Source organism: Pseudochaenichthys georgianus, chromosome 24 (assembly GCF_902827115.2).
Source record: "Pseudochaenichthys georgianus chromosome 24, fPseGeo1.2, whole genome shotgun sequence".
NCBI classification, from domain to species: Eukaryota; Metazoa; Chordata; class Actinopteri; order Perciformes; family Channichthyidae; genus Pseudochaenichthys; species Pseudochaenichthys georgianus.
Window position 1 is genome coordinate 17,302,998 of NC_047526.1, and position 20,995 is coordinate 17,323,992.

The window sequence follows — 20,995 nt, forward strand, 5'->3', positions numbered from 1 at the left end:
CTGTCCTGACTGAGCACACGCACCTGTAACCTTGGCTGCTGTGTGTTGTCTCCCTGTTCCTGCCTGTTGGTGTCAGCTGGTAGAGGTGTTATCATTCTATCTTGTTATGCACAATGTTGATTATTCTCTCTGAACTAGCTAAATACATGGGTGTGGGGTAGAGTTCTTCAAAATTGACGTGGCAACTCTACCGTGAAGTCAGAACCTCTGGCTCTTGGACTTGTTTTGCGAATTCTCCAGCCGAAGCTCCTAAATAAACCCATCAGTGTTTGACATCGAAGCTCCAGCTCTCGCCGTGTCTCCTTCCTGAGTCGGTGACTCCCACTGCATTGCTACACAGAAGTTTCCCCCACAATATATATCACCCAACGTACAAAATACATCAGCATGTTTTATTTTGCATACAGCAAGCAGAGGTAACTTCTGATATTTCAACATTTTAGCAAAGTATGAGCAGTGATAACACTATGTTCTATGTCTGCATAATGAGATGATTCACTGACAGATTATTAAAACAACCTTAGGCTTTTTCATACAAGCGTATTCAGACATATTCATATTCATAGACCTTTGACATTTTGCTGCATTGTTGTGTGTAGTGCCCTTAAAATATAACTTAGTATGTTTTTTCACTGACAGATTATGCAGGATTTGTGTAAAGAAGTTGTATACTGTAGATGAGATACAATGCAATATAAAGTACACAAAATATGCATTTTTTGTACCGAAAACAAAATGTACCTGCATATAAAGTAATCCAAATGTTGTGTGTTTAATCTCCTCTTTGCCCAACAATGGATAAAAAAAAAATTCAAAGACACATGAATAATGATAATGAAGTGTTGTAAAACATTTCCTAATTCTAAGAAACATGGGCAAAGTGTATACAAGCTGTAAAAACATTAGCGTAATTGAATCCTGGGGGCTGTAAAGCTGTACTGCAGTGTCAGAAGTGAGCCTGATAAGGAGTCATTCTTCCTACTTACATAACACACTTCCTCCCACTGACTTTGCACACAGAGGACTGCATTAAAATCACATCCAAAAAAGCAATATTGGTTTTAAGAGCAAGAAGAAAAAAGTCAGAGAGGATAAGGTAATGAGTTAGGTAGGGGAAAGTAAGGAAAGAGAGACACAGAGGAGGTTGGGAACAGCTCACTCTTGACACCTTCAATTTACTGCTGTGGGTGAACACTGTTCCAAATAAGATGCTGTTTTCCCTTCTGTGCTGCCTGCAACCTGCCTCCTAACACGCTTCTTTAGAAAGGTCAGAGCCAACTACGCATTACAGCTTCCTCGAGCTGGACTGCTGATAAGTATGAAGGTAAAGCTACAGGTCCCATGTGAGTTTCTGCCATTATTGAACCATTAAGCTCAGATGGAGAGCACGGCGAGATCAAACGCAGCGAGGGCCAAGCACTGTTAACTTCAGGCTTACGGCCAAGCTTGTGACCAAAAAGGTGCTGCCCAAAATCCCCAACCAATAAAGAGGTTTAACTTCGCTGTGTGTGAAGTCTCCGGTAGTTATTGTCAGCTTATCAATTCCTTCGACACTCTCTTGAGCGAAGTGAAGTTAACCTCCAACACCTTAACATCCAAATCTGATCTTTTATAACCTAGAAGTAGTTTATTTGCTTTAATATAACCACTAGTTTTGTTGCATTATGTTGTTTCAATGTACTATGCCAAGATTGTGGCTAAAACTGCACCAATTATCTGGTAGAAAATAAGCTTTCCTCCTAATTGAGGATGCAGTTTAGTTTCATGGAACAGTATATTTTTCTTGGAGATAGGGTTGGTGTGGCACAGCAAATCAAATATATTCTGTGTGGGCTTGTTTCTAGCTTCAAGCCTCGAGATGGCTAAACTACGGTGGCTGGGAAGTGCAATGGACAATTACAAAGTGTGAAACACTTTAACAAAGCTTGAAACAAATTTACATTTTATAAAACAAAATTACATTAGCAAAAACACTTTTACCAAGGAAAAAAAACTTTAACATTAACGAAAACAAATTAACAAGAGGCAAAACACTTTTACAAAGCTAAAAACAAATTTACATTTTATAAAACACTTTTACCAAGGACAAAACTATTTAACATTAACAAAAACAAATTAACAAAATGCAAAACACTTTTACCATAACTGAAACAAATTAAAATGTCCCGAAACACTTTAACATTTCCCGAAACACATTAACATGTCCTGAAACACATTTACAAACCAGAATCAAACCGGAAAGGAAATGTCCATCATACCGGAAGTGACGTCTTAGTGATTGACTCAAATTTAAATTTGTTTAGGTGGAAAGACCGTACGAGTGTGTTTACGTTCGGTAAACATGTTGTGTCCGTTTTGTGGAAACAACCTGGTACAAGTGACACGGTTTTGCCTTTCGTGTGGAGGATCTCTGGAGTGTTTAAAGGACACGGACCAGACGGGTGTACCAAGCGCGCAGGGGACATCGAAACAGCCGGAAAATGCTAAACAAAGTAAGTGTAGTAATTTGCGCTAGCTTTGTGATGCTAATGTCAGACATGCAGTAAATAAAAGTGCAATCGCAGTTTAATATCAGTCAAATACCAATCCATGTCTTAACGGAATAGCATCGCATTGAGCTAATATGCTAGTTTTTATTTTAGGCTTTCCGTAAACCTTAATGCACACTTGCTATTGCTGATTGTTGGAGCTGCTAATTTTTACATTTGTATTGGAACTATTCATACGAGCAGAACAACCAGGCCCATCCTATAAACTTTTCATGGAGTACAGAAACTCAAAGTCAAAAGAGAAACAGTCTTTTAACTGTGGGAAAGGAAGACTTAAACAAGAAAAGAGACGAGTCCAGGTAAGCTGCATTATCCGTTTCATACAAATCTCAGTGTCTCTGTGTGTGTCATTACTTATATCTCTCTGCTATTTTACTAGATAAACATAGGACTGATGTCGCCACAAGGAGTTGATTTAAAGCCTCGGAGAGGGAAAACACTCCCGTTGTTTACAGACCCGGAGGTAGCAGCACCTGCTATACTGGAACGAGCTGTCCAGAAAATGAAAGCCTTTAACAAGGACATGGATGAAGGACCGTACGTCCTTTTGTATCCAGACTGCTCAGAGGTTGTCAATGTGCCTGGTTCAGAAAAGCCATTCACATTGGCAGAATATAAAAAGGACTTAGGAAAGGCATATGCCAGGATCACCCTTTTCATTTGCCTTGAGAAACATTTTAGAGAAGGTTTGTGGATGTTATTATTCAATATTTTTACATGTTAACATCCTCTACTGCAGCATACATAATAATGTGTTGAACGTTTTGCTTTTACTACAGGGGATGATACCTCAGACTCTGATTCGGATATTGTCATCACATCTAGGAGCACAGCTGAATTCAATCAGGCTGACACTGTGGTGCGTAAATGATTTTTATTTTAATGTTCATTTATTTATTTGATATACATTTGATTTTAAGCAGGAAATCTATATTCTGGTCAATATTTTAGAAGAACCAACTTGGCAGTTACAATTACTATCAGAAACACTGACAACGTTTCACTGTTGATAGACATATGTGGTAAGGGAATAATAATGGAAGCTGTTGATAATTGTACACTTTTACTCTCAGGTATTTGAATTTGAACCACGAAACAAAAGTACTCCAAAACACAAACCTGAAAATGAAGGGTAAGTTTGTACTTATTTTTACAAAATAAGTAATTTATCTTTAAGTGGATGATAAGAATAGGCCACAGCATTTTCTCTGGTGAACATGGATACAAAAATACTATACATGTCATCTAATTTCAAACAAAAATAATCTGTTATTTATAAATCTTATGGTTCCCCCTACCTCTAAATGTTACTTAAAACTTAACTATACCCTGTATAATGAAGTTAATAATTTTATCAATTTTATCATGTTTCAGGAAGGCACTTGGACATTCATCCACAACTCAGCCTGGACAGGTATTGAGGCAGATTGTGGAAGCCTGATGTTTCTAACGTTCAGTGTTGTTTTGTTACAGACATTTGTATTTGTATTTTAGATAGTAATATCTGATACTGAGGTTATGGGTCCACCCAAAACAAATACAGACAAGACTACTTGCTACAGGTAAGTACAAATGTTAGTGACTCACTTACACGAGAAAGACATTTTTGTTTGTAAGATGTTTTAACATGGGAATTATCATTTCCTAACAGTACATACACAGACCTGTATGCACCATGTGTTGAAGAAGAGGACGAGGAGCTGGTTGCAGTCAACATGACGAGTTTATTGGCAGTGTGAGAAAAAGTTTTTAGAGAGTACTTGTCCATGGACAAGTGAGTTTGGCAATTTACTTGTCCGAATACATTTTTCACTTGTCCAGAATTGACAAAAATTGGGGCCACTGGAATCTTCTTCCTCATCGTATTTTTTACATTTTCCCACGGTTTTTACAACACCGCTAACGTAAGTGAGCGGTAACATTTTACTGCATCACACATAGGGTTGGGTATTGTTTGGATTTTAACGATTCCGGTTCTGCTTTTCGATTCTGGTTATTTTCGGTTCTCGATTCCGGTTCTTGGAGAGGGTAAATCAGTCCCATGACAAACTGGGAGAAAAATATATTTATGAAAACATTAAGTCAAATCTGTATTCCTATTTACAAATCACTTCATACTGTTGAATTTCTTACGGTTATTGAATACAATTATATAAAAATAATCTGCATTGTTTAGTTAGTTCTAAGTGGTGCAGTTTGAGAATGTACAAAGACTCCAGCTCATTCAAAACTCTGCAGCTAGACTACTTACGAATACCAAAAGGAGGGAACACGTTAGTCCTATCTTAGCTACTCTACACTGGCTTCCTGTAACTTTTAGAATTGATTTTAAGGTACTTCTCCTCATATACAAGGCTCTAAAAATGGACAAGGACCCAGCTACATTGCTGACTCTCTAATGAACTACACACCTGCCAGAACACTGCGATCATCAGATGCAGGTCTATTAGAGGTCACCAGAAAGAGTCATAAAAGAAGATCGGTGATGCAGCCTTTGTAAACTACGCCCCAAAACTGTGGAACATGTTACCCAACAATATTAGGGAAGCCAATACATTAGGCATTTTTAAAAGGCAGCTTAAAACCTATCTCTTTACCAAAGCATTTTACTGATTTTACACTATTATACTGCACTATTCTCTGTGATTGACATTGCACTATTTCTCTGTTTTATTCCCCATGTTTTTATTTTTAATTATTTTATCCCACTTTATGCTTTGCTCTTGCTGCTTGTTTTACACAGATGTTATGTCTTATTTTTTACTGATGTAAAGCACTTTGAACTGCAATCCCCTGTATGAAAGGTGCTATACAAATAAAGTTATTATTATTATTATTATTATATTTATAGCCTATAGGCCTAGCGCTTTTCTACAACTCAAAGACACTTGCACGCTTACACATGTCCTGCAATACACATGCTGCAGCTGCCCAGCTACTCACTGTTTGTAAAAGTTAATAAATAGTATAAATAGCATTTCAATAATGTACTTTCTATACCCTGCTTTATAAACAATACTGACATCCCTGTGCTCCTCCGAGCCTGGGGGTCCGGGGATGTGAGGACAGCGCGAGGACACAGACAGGGAGGCTGCTTCACTTCATAAAGGAAATGGTGGTCAATATTAACAACACAGGAGCTAAAACGCGTAATAACCTTCATTACGTGTTAGAGAGAGAACATAAGAAAGTTTGACAAAGATGAGGCTGTTAACGGGCAGCAGATCCGCTGTGTGTAGAAAGAAAGAGAGAGAGAGAGAGAGAGAGAGAGAGAGAGAGAGAGAGAGAGAGAGAGAGAGAGAGAGAGAGAGAGAGAGAGAGAGAGAGAGAGAGAGAGAGAGACGCTGAGCTGCACCATGCAGCGATCAGCTGATACGGAGCATAGAGAGAGAGCTGCAGTCCGCGGGGCTCGGCCTCCTGTCCTCACAACTCTTATTAATCCCGGTACCGGACAATTGTTATTTGTTCCTACTCGGAACCGAGTTTTGCTTCCCAACCCTGCCACGGTGCTACACTTCCCGCCCCGCCCCCGTCTAACTGTACAGAAGCGGCGAGATGCATTTCCTTAGGAATCGACAAGCAGAACCGAAACTAACATTTCTAAACGAACAATGGCGGACACGGACAATTTGCGAATGAGTTCTGCCTTTTGTAAACTGAATGTATCAATAATTTGTCAATAAATCGGGGCGAAAAACGTCACTTGTCCGCCGGACAAGTCAATTGAAAGATCTACTTGTCCGATATTGTAAATAACACGTCCCGGACGGTGGGACGTGTACTTTTTCGCACACTGTATTGGACACTGAAATGTAAACGGACAGCTATTACAGTGGCATTAAAAAAAATGTCTCTGTACAATATTTCTGGTACAAAAATAATTTTTTTAAACTGTTTTTGCACCCTCTGGAATATCCACTAATAAGGTCACTTTTCGTCCTTTACAGGGAGGAGATGAACGTTACATTACCTGCCATTATTGCTAACCTGTCACAGCCTATTGATCATGGAAGAGTCAGCCGGTTCAACATTTCAAGGGCTAATGTTTGGGATGGAGCAGTCAGAGGTTTCAAACGTACATCGTATTCAGAAAACTGTGACATGCTGGTAAAATGCACTGATGATGCTGGTGTTTTCGAAGAAGGAATTGGTCCCAGGAGAGAGTTGTTATCTCTACTGATGAAGAATCTGAAAGACCGGCCCATTTTTGATGGACCAGACGGACGCCTCTTCTTGGTCTACAATGCAAATGGTATGCATACGGTTAGAAGTGTACTAATACAATTGTTAATGATCATTAACCATATATATCACATGACATGATTTGTTGCTTGAACAATTTTCCAAAACTTTGAGTGTCATTACAGTACATTAAAGTATATAATAAATGTTTTAAATTTGCAATATGAATACATTTATTCACAGCTGTTAGAGAGGATGAATACTACTTGGCAGGAAAGATGATTGCGGTGTCAGTTGTGCATGGAGGTCTAGGGCCACATTTCCTGTCAGAAGATCTTGTACATTATCTTGCAGGCCAGCCTTCATTCAAAGCAACAGTTGATTTAATAACTGATGAAGAAGTAGGGAAAGCTTTACAAGAGGTGAGAATTGCATACAGCAACAGTGTGGTAGGGTGGATTATTATGTAGTTCCTGCAGTGTTTTGAGACATCTTTACTTTACCTTTATCACATACACCGAATTGGCTTCATTTTTTGTTTTGTGATCAGAATCAGAATACCCTTTTTAGTCCCACAGAGGGAACATTTACATTGCTGGAGCAGAAAAGAGCCAAAGACAGCTTAATGTTACCTAAGAAGAATGATTAAAAACTATTAAAGAAACACAAACACAATTTACAAAAAACACATCCTGTAGTAGAGGATTTAGCAGCCAGGTATATATTGCACAAGGATAGTAGTAACAAAACAAAAGTGGCAAGAATATACAGTACATGCAGTTATTGACTGGATTGTTTGTCCATTTTATAATCTTCAGATTGAGAATGCTGCCTCAGTGGATGCCTTGCGAGAAATGACCATGAGACACAGCACAATGCAGGTTGTCTGAGACATGTGGCTTCTGTTGAAGGAAAGAAAGGAATTGTGTCAGACTACCTCCAGTGGTACATTATTGGCCGAAACTCATCTGTAATTGACAGGTAAGATCATATTTGTATTCATGTGATTTTTTTTAAATGTATGTAAGAATTTTTTGTTTAAAATGCCTCATGGTCCCCCTCTTTGGTTTATTCTATGTTTATCTGTTAGAAATTAGTCAGTGTCAAAATGTGTGCCTGTGTAGTATAACTGATATGGGATGTCCGTCTCTCGTTTCCCTGCCTGTCTTGTGCCAATCTTTAAGTGCTCATGCCACCCCCACCCTTGTTTTAGGAATTGGTTATTTAAATGTGACTTTGTGATGACATTTTTTTTTGCTCACTCTTCAGATTCAAGGAGGGTCTTTCAGCCCTTCAGTTTTTAAACGCACTACAGCAACACCCTACTCTGCTGGCCCCGGTCCTGTGCCACTCTGAAAAGCGACTTACTGCTCTGGAACTTGAGCGACTCTTCAAGCCTGACCTCAGTCCACCAGGGAGTAACAGGAGGCTTAGGGAAAGCCACACTTTGGGCTACTGGGCAGACTATCTCCTCGATTGTGAAGGTTTGTAAATCGCTGTTTTTATAACTATTTCAGGAAACACATTGCCAAAATGTATCTGAACATGTTTTCTTTGCAGAAAGCCAGACTGCTGTGTCTTTGGAGGATGTGTTGATGTTTGCGACTGGGCTGACTTCACTTCCCCCATCTGGATTTGAACCATCGCCAGGAATAGAGTTCCTTGATGACTCTCCATTCCCAATGGCAAACACTTGTTCCAACACATTGAAACTACCACTCCTTGACGCATACAATGTGTTTAAGTCCCAAATGGACTTTGGAATGCAAAATTCTCCAGGATTTGGCTGTTTTTAAGTCATGTGACTGGATGACCCATTGAGTACAGACTCTATGAAGGTTGTTCATATAGTCGTTGTTAGATGCGAGCGTGTTTTTTTTCTTTCTCACAGCTCATGTTGTCCATTTAGTTTGGGACAAAATCAAAGTATTGTTCTATACCTATACAATCTTTATAAATACTCTGAACTTTGCTCTACTAATTTCACATTGCGACCCATAGCTTCTTTGTTGTAAATCAGTCATTCATTCTCAGGTTTCCAGTGAGTCCACATGGTTGAAATAAGACTTATACAGAAATGTTCTTTCTGCACACAATTACACACACAACATAACATTGTTTGTGCTTGCTAATTGGAGCGTTGTTTGTTGTTATTCCAGTTATATTTTATAATGATTAAGATATTTATTTTATGACTATGCTGTGATTTGGTGCTGTATAAATGACATTGAAACAAATATTGTGATAATACCATAATCATTTGGATACATCACAGGGAAAAGAGTAAATGCAGTCTGACAAACCATGAAACCAAGCATTGTTGAGCCCTGAAATCTGATTTGGAGTGGTGAAACAGTGCTACTGTACTTCTGAATACCTTTTCGATTACTTTATAACTGAGCATATTCTTTCAGCTTCATGTACAGTTCTGATGCAGTCTCCCAGTTCTCTGGCTTCTGCAGGTCATTGCGCTCCATAGCAAAGTCCAAGTACTCCTGCATGTGTTGGTCCCCACATGGAGCTATAGACAGGCTTGTCTCAGGAACAGCATCCAATTCTGCCTGTTCAATCTCAAATCCACAGTCCCTGGAGCCAAATCTATGTTAAATAGAAGACAATAGTATTAATTTACATGTAAGATAAAAACAGACAAAGAAGTATCAATCCATCACCAATGTAATACCTGTGTGGCAAGTAGTACAGTTCATTGGGCACTCCTCCTGGACATGATGCTGTTCTGGAAGGGTGAATCCTGTGACTGTTCCACAGTCTCACACACTCATCCAAGTCCTTCTGAATAACATCAACGAAGCAGAATCTCAGAAGGCACTGATGCTCGTGACTCCCGTTGAAGTGTCCAGCATCTCGGAGGTCTGCAAATAGCTCCATCCAGAACTGAGACCTATAGAAATTGATATATTTTCAAGTGAATTATTAAGCAATAGGCTATACCACAATTCTACAAATTACATTAAAAGGTTACCAGTAAAATCAACAACAAATCATTGAGTGTCTATTTAATCATTTATTTGCTTCACAACCTATAGTGCCTAGGTCCCCTCAGGGGCCGCTGTTCAATCCAAAACCCACGCTTAGATGTTCAGTTTCTAACTTTATTACGACCAAAAATAAGTTCTAAAGAAAGGCCTTGTATAGTCTGGGTCATAGACTACAGGCTATATATTCTATATTCTATATCTATTATAATAAAAACTGATACACTTTAGCTAAGCAAATGTTGTTTGTCTGACAGTGTTGGCAAGTAATAGATAATCATGATAGACACTTACCTTCCCTTTCTTAATATGGACCACCAGGACTCAATACGCTGATTAGTCATGGATGTGCCATACATGTGGCTGGACGCTCCAGAGTAGTAGTCATGGTGATGGTGACGTAGGGTGCACTGAATTGCAGCCATAATTCCGTTCTCCGTGCCACAATCAGTCCGCAGCCTCATGGGGATGACACCGAGGTTTCGCACACATTTGAGGAAATATTGAGCGATAACTCTTGGGTTATTGTTTGTTGGACCACATTCAAGCCATACTACTTTACGTGAAAATCCATCTATGCATCTTGAAAGGGCCACACCGAATGGCTTAAGTGTGTCATAACCGTCAGCATGCCACATATAGTTCGGTCCCATTGAGTGGTAGGTTCTCCTTATAAACCTTCTGCGAGATCTCCTCTCGCAGCCTCGAGGGTTAAGCTCCCGGAGCAAATTCATAACATCATCTCTCTTCACTCGAAGACTGTACTTTTGTTTTAGTACCTGCCACATTGTTCGGTATCCAAACAATTGTCCAGGTCCACGAAGTTCCAACCTGATGGCGTTAATTACAGCGATTTGAGAGGAATAACCCTTTCTGCGGTAAAACCCGGCTTGATTCAGTTTGCTTTTAAGAGTCCGCAAACTGATTTTTACACCGTGAAAGGTAGACAATATGTCCACGATTACAGCATACGAGTGACCTTCATTAAAATATTTCCCGCAATGATGCAAGATATCTGGTCCTTCTGTCTGGTCCGTGTCCTTTAAACACTCCAGAGATTGTCCACAAGATGAGCAAAACGGTGTCACTTGTCCCAGGTTGTTTCTACAAAACGGACAAAACATGTTTACCGAACGTAAACACACTCGTACCTATGGTCTTTCCGCCAAAACAAATTAAATTTGAGCCAACACGTGACGTCATTTCCGGTATGATGGACATTCCCTTTCCGCTTTGATTCTGGTTTGTAAAAGTGTTTCGTCAAATGTTAAAGTGTTTCGGGAATTGTTAAAGTGTTTCAGGAAATGTTAAAGTGTTTCGCATTTTGTTAATTTGTTTTTGTTAATGTTAAATAGTTTTGTTCTTGGTAAAAGTGTTTTATAAAATGTAAATTTGTTTTTAGCTTTGTAAAAGTGTTTTGCATCTTGTTAATTTGTTTTCGTTAATGTTAAAATTGTTTTCCTTGGTAAAAGTGTTTTTGCTAATGTAATTTTGTTTTATAAAATGTAAATTTGTCTCAAGCTTTGTTAAAGTGTTTCACACTTTGTAATTGTCCATTGCACTTCCCAGCCACCGTACTAAACACATAATAAATAAAGATTTGTTGTGCTGCAGATGTGTTTTTTCACACATAAATAATAACACATAAATGAATCACTGGTTAAAATGAATTTATATCCACACCTGGTCTGTGTTGTTGCCGTAGCAACAGGTCATTCTGCCAGAAGAAAGGAGGCATGAAAAGGGATTACACATCTGACAAACTTCACATTCTCATATTTCCCTTTTCTCATTGTGAACAGCCTCTCTCCTTTTTTATTCTGGAATAACACACACACACACACACACACACACACACACACACACACACACACACACACACACACACACACACACACACACACACACACACACACACCACACACACATCTGTGCAGATCTGTCTTCTGGTGATTTCAAACCTCTCATTGTAAGCCCTTTCCGCCTTCAGATACAATTCTTTGTTGCTTTTAATTCGCTCTTTTCCCCGCTGACAGGATAATCAAAACTCGTTTGGTCTTTCCTGGCTTTAAGGGACAACCGTCAGAAGAAAATGTTGCTTTTCAACAACAGACATAGTAATGAGGACCTTGTTTTTTGTGTCCCCTTCTTTAAAGTAAAGCAGTCAAGGATCACCTCTTCTGACTAGGTCTTTCCTTTTAATACTAGTTGAACATTACATTTTTACATTTGTATGTTTTTTTTTTAATATGTTTCTAGTTATTGTGCTTTTTATCATGTTTTTAATTATTGTTTTATTATTGTACTCCCATTGTGTTATTTGATATTGTAGTTATTGCCTGTACAGCACTTTGGTCAACTGAAGTTTGTTTTAAACGTGCTATATAAATAAATAAAGATTGATTGAGATTGAATGAGCAGAATGGACACCGACTCTCCTCTGCCGATTGCTATCAAATATTCCAACCAATTATTTATGTTGCTTGAACTTTTGAGGACCATGATATGGAGAAATACTATACATCGAATGTCTCCTTAGTCTGCATGTTAGACGTGCTGTTACAGGTGCCTACTGTAAAGGTTGCCAGGCTCAGGAAAGCACATTTTATGTCAAAACAAAGACATTGCAGAGATTGATAAAGACAGTCCATGACACCGGTTTGTGTCCAACTGAGGGTTTCCTGGTGGATGAGTGTTGAGACAACAAATCACCCTTTCCCTTTGTCACCCGTTGTACTGTCAGATTATCAAAAAAGGACTCAAATAAAAAAATAAAAAGGACTGTCCCACCAGGGGACACAAAAATAGACAATAAGGCATGAATTGACTTGACTTAGACAGGCCTGTGAATGTGTGAATTGAATTGCACTGTACTCATTTAGAGTTAAATATACAATGACTTACGGTATGCTAGTGCATAGCTACAATGTCATTGAAAGGTTGCTACCGCATTGTTGTCCAGTTTGGGTGTTGTCCATTTTCTCACCTTAGAACATAAACAATTGACTAGTGTGTTTTCAGTTAAGGAATGTTTTTTGGGTAACACTTTACGGTAAGGGTACATGAATCATCATGAATTCATGCATGACTTAATGCATGAAAAAGCATGAATTCATTCATGTAGTACTTCATGAACTATCAGTAATGTACAGGTATTAATGGTATCTCATGCATGACTTAATGCAGGAACAATACCTTAATAAATGCATCAACTAAGGTATCTCAATCATCATGACTTCTGAGTTATTAATGATGTTCATGTCTTCTTCAGATCTGCAATTAAAGTGTCAGGCCAAAAAACTGACCAGTCACAGCAATTCCAAGTGTTGTAATCATGATTAACTAAGCATGACTTTGTCATTACTTCATCATGTTTGTGCCCCTTCAAATAAAGTGGTGACCCGGTCGGTCGGTCATAGCAGTGCATGTATTCTGTTGAATTCAAAGTGTTGAACCCAACCCTGTTCAGTGTATTGACCATTAACATATGTTAGTTATCAGTGTAAACGATGGAACAGGTCACCACTGTATTTGAAGGGGCACAAACATGATGAAGTAATGACAAAGTCATGCTTAGTTAATCATGATTACAACACTTGGAATTGCTGTGTGTTATGTGTTTGTGCCCTGATCAGGCGCTCCTAGTGTGATGTGTCATGTCTAGCTGTAGTATCCTGTTATGGTTTTGTAGTCCTTATCGTTTCCCCTCCAGGTGTACCCATTTGTAATTAACCCAGGTGTGTCTTGTCTCGTCATTACCTCATGTATAAGTATTCTGCTTTCCCCTTTGTCTGTGGCTGATCCTGTCTGTGCAGTATGTGTTCTTGTCTGTCATTACTTTATATTTCCTTTGTTCAACCATGGTGGTAATTATTAATGAAATTCTTTTTTTGATTACTTCGGCTACCGTCTCCTTTATTATGTTGCCTTGACTCGACATTGAGCCTGCTAACAGTCAATGGTAACGTAATATGGGGGCTCGTGCCAAACTGATTTGAGCAGGAATTTGGTGGTGGCCGCTGAGCTTAGTCCACACTTTGAATTATGGTTGACAGTGTCGTGTGTGTGGCCCATGTTTTATACCCTCTTGGTAAATAATTCTCCAATAAGGAGCGTTTTCATCCAGCTAGGGCAGCTGGACCATTTTCTATGGTTCCTTCCTTCGCCTGGTAGACATACCGTCTATGCTGGTCGGGGTAGTAGGAAGACCCTGTCAGGCTCCTCCTAGGCCGGCGTATGTCAGCTAGTTAGTTATATAGGGGGTCTGATAGTGAGGGATGGAAACGTTTAAGGGATGGGCCTTAGGTTTTTTTCTTTTTTGAACACACGACAGTTGTTCATCTCTTGCGAATAATTTTGAGTGTGGATGCTTCAGAAGGTCATACCGGTGCCCTTCTCTATTTAGTGGATAGCGGTAGGGGTGCGGTGGCCAGAGTTATTAAGAACAGACTGTGCAGACGTGTAGGGTGAAGCCGTTTTTTTTTGTGTGTATATGTTAATTGGGTGGCCGTATATGCTGGTGGAAGCGGGGTTGGTTCTTTCATTTCATTTCATTTCAAACCTTTATTTATACAGATAAAATCCCATTGAGATAATTGATCTCTTTTCCAAGGGAGACCTGCTCAAGTAGTTCCACATGAAACATAAAAACATAAATAGAACAACAAAAGGACATCATACAGCATCATTTACAAAATTATCCACATAAACAGGTACCAATAGCTTCCGATTGAGTAACATCCAACCGAGCTTTAAAAACATTTAGTGGCACCAGATTGTTCAGTTTCCATTTAATTTGCAGACTATTCCAAGACAGAGGAGCTGCGCATCTAAAAGCTGTCTTCCCTAAGACAGTCCTAGCAGTTGGCACATTTAATAAAACCACAGCATTCGATCTCAGGCAGTAGCCACTTACAATTCTCCGTGAGATCAGGGAGCAGATATAAGATGGAAGTTTCCCTAACATGGCTTTGTATATAAAAATGTACCAGTGACTGAGCCTCCGTACAGTTAGTGAAAGCAAACCAGCCCTTGCATACAGGGTACAGTGATGGGTTAATGCTTTACAGTTTGTCACAAATCTCAGTGCACTGTGATACGCAGCATCTAACTTGACCAGGCAATTGGCAGGTGCATTCATATAGACCAGATCCCCATAGTCCAGCACAGGTAAAAAGGTCACAGTGACTAGCCTTTTCCTGGCCTCAAGCGAGAAACAGGACTTGTTTCTGAAAAAGAACCCTAGCCTAACCCTCAGTTTTTTTAGCAGGTTATTGACATGAAGTTTAAAAGAGAGACAATCATCAAGCCAGATACCAAGGTATTTGTAACAGGCAACAACTTCAAGTTTTGTTCCTTGCGTAGTTACAATATCTAAAACAGGCTCTGGTGTCTTTTTTGCTTTTGAAAAGAGCATTACCTTGGTTTTATCCACATTTAAAAGAAGCTTTAATTCAGAGAACTGAGACTGAATAATGTTAAAAACAGCCTGTAATTTAACAACAGCCTCCTTAATGGTGGGACCTGCACAATACATCACAGTATCATCCGCATAAAAATGTAAAGTAGATTCATCCACATTATCACCTACGCTGTTAATATATATGGAGAATAAAAGTGGTCCTAAAACAGAACCTTGTGGTACACCATTAGAAATGTTTAACCACTCAGAAGACAGTCCATCAAAATGAACACATTGGGACCTTTCAGAGAGGTAGTTCACAAACCACCCCACTGCAAGGCTGGATATGCCTATACTGAGTAGCCTCTGCTTTAAAATGCGATGATCAACGGTGTCAAACGCTTTGGAAAGGTCAATAAACAGAGCTGCACAACTCTGCTTATTATCTAAAATACTAGTAATGTCATTCACCACTTTCATTGTGGCAGTGATGGTGCTGTGTTTCTTTCTGAAGCCTGACTGATGTTTAGACAGGATGTCATTTGTACATAAAAACTCCTTTACCTGTTCACTCACTAGGCGTTCAAGAACCTTAGCCAGAACTGACAATTTAGAGATTGGCCTATAGTTATTTAAAATAGTTTCCTCCCCTCCTTTCAGTAAAGGCAAGACATAAGCAGACTTCCATACTTTTGGAATTATATTTGTGCTGAGGGAGAGGTTAAAAAGAGAAGTAAGAGGTGGAGTAATAAAATCTGTAGCTATCTTTAAAAAGAAAGGTTCTAAGTTGTCCGGGCCAGCCGGTTTCCTAGGATCTAGCTTAGATAAGGCTTCATGAACAACATTGACAGTAAAAGGAGTAAAACTGAAAGGGTTTTCCAGACCACGTTGTTCAGAGTCAGAGACTGTAGTGTTCACAGAAGCAGAGTTAGTCACAGAATCAAACATAGAACCGCAGGACACAAAATGCTCATTAAAGCAATTTAGCATAGTGGCCCTGTCCGATATAGTGCCAGATGCTGTGGTAAGGCACGGAGGTAGCTCATTACGGATCTCACCGGTTGATATCGATTTTATTGCTTTCCAAAATTTCCTAGGATTATTTAGGTTTTCTGTGGTAACTGACAAATAGTACTTCGACTTTGCACTTTTGACATTTTTAGTGAAGCTATTCCTTAGCTGCCTAAAACGCAGCCACTCTATCTCTGAGCCTGATTTCCTAGCCTTTGCCCAGGCCTTGTTTCTCTCATGAAGGAGACTAGACAGCTCAGCAGAAAACCAAGGATTGTCTCGTCCCTTTACTCTAAATGTACGCAGGGGTGCATGTCTATCAATGATCTCCATAAAACCAAGATAAAAATAAAACCATGCGGTTTCCACATCAGCACACAGATCGATTTTACCCCAATCAAAATCAAACAGATCATGCACAAAACCCTGCTCCACAAAATGTTGTATGTCTCTCTTGATGATAATGCGAGGTTTAACCTTTTGGACCTTAAGTGTCCCTAATTGTGGCTACAACACAGTGATCGCTCAGATCATTTGCAAATATTCCCACAGATGAATATTTATGGGGAACATTAGTTAAAATGAGATCAATTAGGGAGGATTTATTAGGGGATTTAATATTTGGGCGAGTAGGATTGTCCACAATCTGAGTAACATTCAATGAGATACAAAGGTTTTTAAAATCCTCTGACACTGCAGTTAACCAGTCCCAGTTAAAATCTCCAAGTAGGACTATTTCCTTATAGTCTAGTTGTGATAAAAGATTTGCTAGTGAAGACAAGGAGTCTTTGACAGCTGAGGGGGGTCTGTAACAACTCACTACCATGACCTGTTGACCCTATGCCACCTCTATATTTAAGGCTAAAAATTCAAATTGCTTACTGATCGATTTGGAAACTAATGTGGTTACCTGAACTTATTCTTAACATAAATTGCAACGCCACCCCCTTTATTAGGCCGGTCGGTACGATACACATTAAAACCATTTAAGGCAATGTCAGAGGCCAAAATAGACTTATTTAGCCATGTTTCAGATAAGACAATGACGTCAGCGTCAGTCGATTTTGCCCAGATACGGACAAAATCTAGTTTACCTAACAGACTGCGCACATTCAAGGGGATGAAACCCAACCCAGACCTAGCTTTAAAATCAGCAGGAGTAGCGATCTGACTATTACTACTGGGCGGACCAGAGTTAGGTTGTACATTTCCTGACAGTAATAACAACAAAAAAAACAGGCATTTTTTCCTCTTAAATGACACACATACATTGTCATCTAATTTAGAAACACCGGAAAAGTCTGCGAGAGTGTGATTAGAGCTTAAGAAGCAGTCCTGAAGAACCATCATCGCAGGAAAATAAAAAAGACAAACATATTTTGTCAAGCAAATTGACTGTGACAAGGCAACCGGTAATTGTTTGAGCAACACATCCGAACCTTTGCAGGGGATGCCCACTGTCGGTGGCAGAACAGACCTGAATCCAGTAGTCTTCTCAGAATGACTAGAGATCTTCTCATAGTCCAAAACAGTTAACAGGCACAGTAGAATCACGATATGGGCCATTTTCCCAGACCAGCACAGCATCCGGATAGGCGTGCAAGCAGGCCCGAAATGTGGAGGCGCTCCGTTCTCCTCGCGATATCCCCGGTGCAGAACCTCCTCAGTACAGCAGGATAGGCGAAGCAGGACCAGCTCGAGGCGTAGAGGCGCTCCGGTCTCTCCGCGATATCCCCGTGGTAAAACGTCCTCGGCACCGTAGAGCACGACAGGTGGAGCAGGTGGATACAGGCCTCCGCTACAGCAGGTATAAAGCGGGCCGCAGCCCGAACGCGAAGCCGCTCCGGTCTCTCCATTACGCTAAAATCTCGCCAGGACAGCAGCACACGACAAGTGGAAGCAGGTCCCCGCCACAGCACAACTGGGCAGATGGAAAAAGGGGGCCCTGGCAACAACGTGCAGCCGCTCCGTCTCTCCGCGACTTCCCGGGAAAAACGTGTGTGTGTGTGTGTGTGTGTGTGTGTGTGTGTGTGTGTGTGTGTGTGTGTGGTGTGTGTGTGTGTGTGGTGTGTGTGTGTGTGTGTGTGTGTGTGTGTGTGTGTGTGTGTGTGTGTGTGTGTGTGTGTGTGTGTGTTGTGTGTGTGTGTGTGTGTGTGTGTGTGTGTGTGTGTGTGTGTGTGTGTGTGTGTGTGTGTGTGTGTGTGTGTGTGTGTGTGTGTGTGTGTGTGTGTGTGTGTGTGTGTGTGTGTGTGTGTGTGTGTGTGTGTGTTTCAAGCTGAACACTAACATTGAGTTGGCATAACTGCAGGGACTTCGAGATGGGTCTGCAAGGTAGTTAGTTTCTTCCTCCCCCGGTGCGACGGTACTAGGGCAGGTATGCCTGTGAAGGTATGTGATTTTGTGGCTAGGTCAACAGTCAACACGTTGACCGTTGACCGCTTGTGCACTAAGGAGGAATTATCGGGGATAGCAGAGCATTACGGTGTCAGGCTTGCCCCGAGCATGAAAAAGCAGCAGCAGCGGTTAGCGCTGGTGGAGGCTTTGACCGCCAAGGAGGTTATGGAGTCTGTGGGCAAATCTGAGGAGGAGGAGGTAGCAGGGTGCGAACTGGAGGGGAGCAGGGGGAGCTATAGCTCCCCTAGTGGTGACATGAGCTCCCCTGGGAACATGGTTTGTGAAATTTGGGGGGAGCTCTCTAAAATACTGATATGATGACCAAATAAATTCCATTTTGGGCATGTTTTTTTTTTTCAAAGGTGTAAAATAAGTGAAATTAAATTATATTTAGAGTTTATGATTCATGAAAAAAGTGTCGCCTGCTTGCACGCTGCCCGCAGCTCCACCCACTACCCACGCACTCACAAGCTCGTTTAGTTAGCACTGCATGTTTACCAGGCATTGTTGCTGCTGCTGACATGTCGAAAAGAAGAAAACAACTTAGGCAATTTCTTTAAAAAGACGGCTAAACAACCTGATCAAGAAGACCACCCGAATGTCGCTGGTGGTAGCACATCGTACGTTGTGACTGCTGCTACAACAGAACGAGAGAGGAGGGAGCTAACGTCAGTGCTAGTGCTAACTTGACAGCTAACGTTAACTTGGGGGCTGAAGAGACACAAGAAGACGAGCCAAGAGAAGCTAACTTGATGACTACAACTACCATACAGTAGTAGAGATCGAAGGAGATGTGGAAGAAGATGATGATGATGCTGCTGATGACACGTACCCCACCTGTTCTTCCTCTTCCTCCTTGCCTGCTGCTCGAGATGGGGGGCGAAGTTGCTGCGGTGGTCCCGCGGCCGCCGGCTGGCTGGACCAGCCAACAGTGGAGTGAGTGGATCACATTTGAGTCATTTTAAATTGATTTAATTAAACAGTCAAACGTTACATTGGTGGTCCGTGGATTATTTATTATCAAGTTGATTGAAGTTTGCGTAGCCCATACATGCTCGGGAAATCTGTTGACATTTACATGATCCATCGGGACGTTCATGTAAATGTAGACCTGTGGCACCACCCCGTGTGCAACAGATTTTCTCTTTATAATAGGCCTATGTCTGTGCTGTTGCTATTAATGCACGGATCAGCATTTACCCCCCCCCGCAACAAAAAAAAATCTCGGCTCCCCCGGAGACCGTGGTATAGTTCGCACACTGGGAGGTAGTCACATGTGACCCGGTTTCGGAGAACCAGGTTTTGCTGAGGAAGATGGAACTAGAGTTTAAATTCGAGCAGCTGAGACATGCAGAGCGGTTATGCGCTCGGGAAGCGGAGGAGGCAGAACGTGGGCGCGTGCATGAGCTTGAGCTTAGAAGGCTTGGGGTAGAGGCGCGGGCAGTGCATCTTGAAGCTAGGTTCGATGCTACTAGGCACCTACGTCTGGTCCCGCAATTTCTAGAGAAGGATGTTGACAAATATTTTTCTATGTTCGAAAATATAGCCACAACTCTGAAATGGCCTAATGACCAGTGGACATTACTTCTCCAGAGCGCACTCACCGGGAAAGCACAACACGTTTACGCGTCACTTTGCCCAAACACCCAGGATTACGCCGTGGTGAAGGCTGCTATCCTTAGGGCTTACGAGCTTGTGCCGGCGTATAGGCAGAGGTTTCGCGCTCTTAGAAAGAACAATGTGCAAACCTACGTGGAGTTTGCTTACGAGAAGGAGCTGTTGTTTGAACGTTGGTGCGCGTCGGAGAAGGGGGACACTTTGGTTAAGATGCGGGAACTCGTGCTTCTTGAGGAGTTTAAGTCCTATTGTTTGCTCTATAATGTGGCTTATGTACATTAATGAACATAAGGTGACTGAGTGCTCGGTGGCTGCGAGCCTTGCGGATGAGTTCGTGTTGACGCACAAAGTGCTCTTTGACAGACCTAATTATCCCGTGCGCAGGGTGGAGAGTAGACCGAGGTGGGGCTTGGGTGACAGGCCTGTGGCCTCTGGCAGTGGCAGTGTGGGCGAGGTTGCTGAGCGGGGAATGAGGGGAGAAATGCGTGAGTGTTTCCACTGTGGTAAAAAAGGCCACATAAAGGAGAACTGTTTTGCCCTTACCCGTCCCAGTAAACAAATATCGTTGGTAATGACACCCCACACCCACACACACATCTCTGAGTAGGGATGCCCAAAGGGGTGAGGATATGAAAGCTTACTTACCGTTCATCAGTGAGGGGTTTGTATCCTTGTCCGGCGAAGGAGTGAAGGTTCCTGTGACCATATTAAGGGATACAGCTGCGTCCCAGTCATTTATTCGGAGAGATGTGCTGCCTTTTGACAGTGGTTCAGAGGTGGATGCTGGGATAACTGTCAGGTCTTTTGGGATGCATGTCATGGAAGTTCCGCTTCACACTATCCAT

At 41.1% G+C, this 20,995-nt stretch overlaps 1 protein-coding gene across 1 annotated transcript; it reads left to right on the plus strand.

The window, feature by feature from the left end:
* Positions 1 to 2,320: 2,320 nt before the first annotated feature.
* Positions 2,321 to 8,381, plus strand: LOC117439626 (uncharacterized). Its single transcript, XM_034075616.2, has 12 exons — positions 2,321 to 2,492; positions 2,733 to 2,848; positions 2,929 to 3,235; positions 3,329 to 3,408; positions 3,623 to 3,681; positions 3,924 to 3,963; positions 4,044 to 4,111; positions 4,201 to 4,284; positions 6,497 to 6,801; positions 7,550 to 7,712; positions 8,001 to 8,215; positions 8,292 to 8,381. Exons 1-10 carry the CDS (start codon positions 2,342 to 2,344, stop codon positions 7,552 to 7,554), a joined length of 1,215 nt encoding a protein of 404 aa, XP_033931507.2. The 5' UTR covers positions 2,321 to 2,341; the 3' UTR covers positions 7,555 to 7,712; positions 8,001 to 8,215; positions 8,292 to 8,381.
* Positions 8,382 to 20,995: the final 12,614 nt, after the last annotated feature.

Bases quoted from the DNA above. Each gene is read 5' to 3' on its own strand.
- LOC117439626 (XM_034075616.2), top strand. From the start codon at position 2,342: ATGTTGTGTCCGTTTTGTGGAAACAACCTGGTACAAGTGACACGGTTT. The intron at 2,493-2,732 runs GTAAGTGTAGTA...TCATACGAGCAG, and splicing joins GCCGGAAAATGCTAAACAAA to AACAACCAGGCCCATCCTAT. The intron at 3,409-3,622 runs GTGCGTAAATGA...TTTTACTCTCAG, and splicing joins TCAATCAGGCTGACACTGTG to GTATTTGAATTTGAACCACG.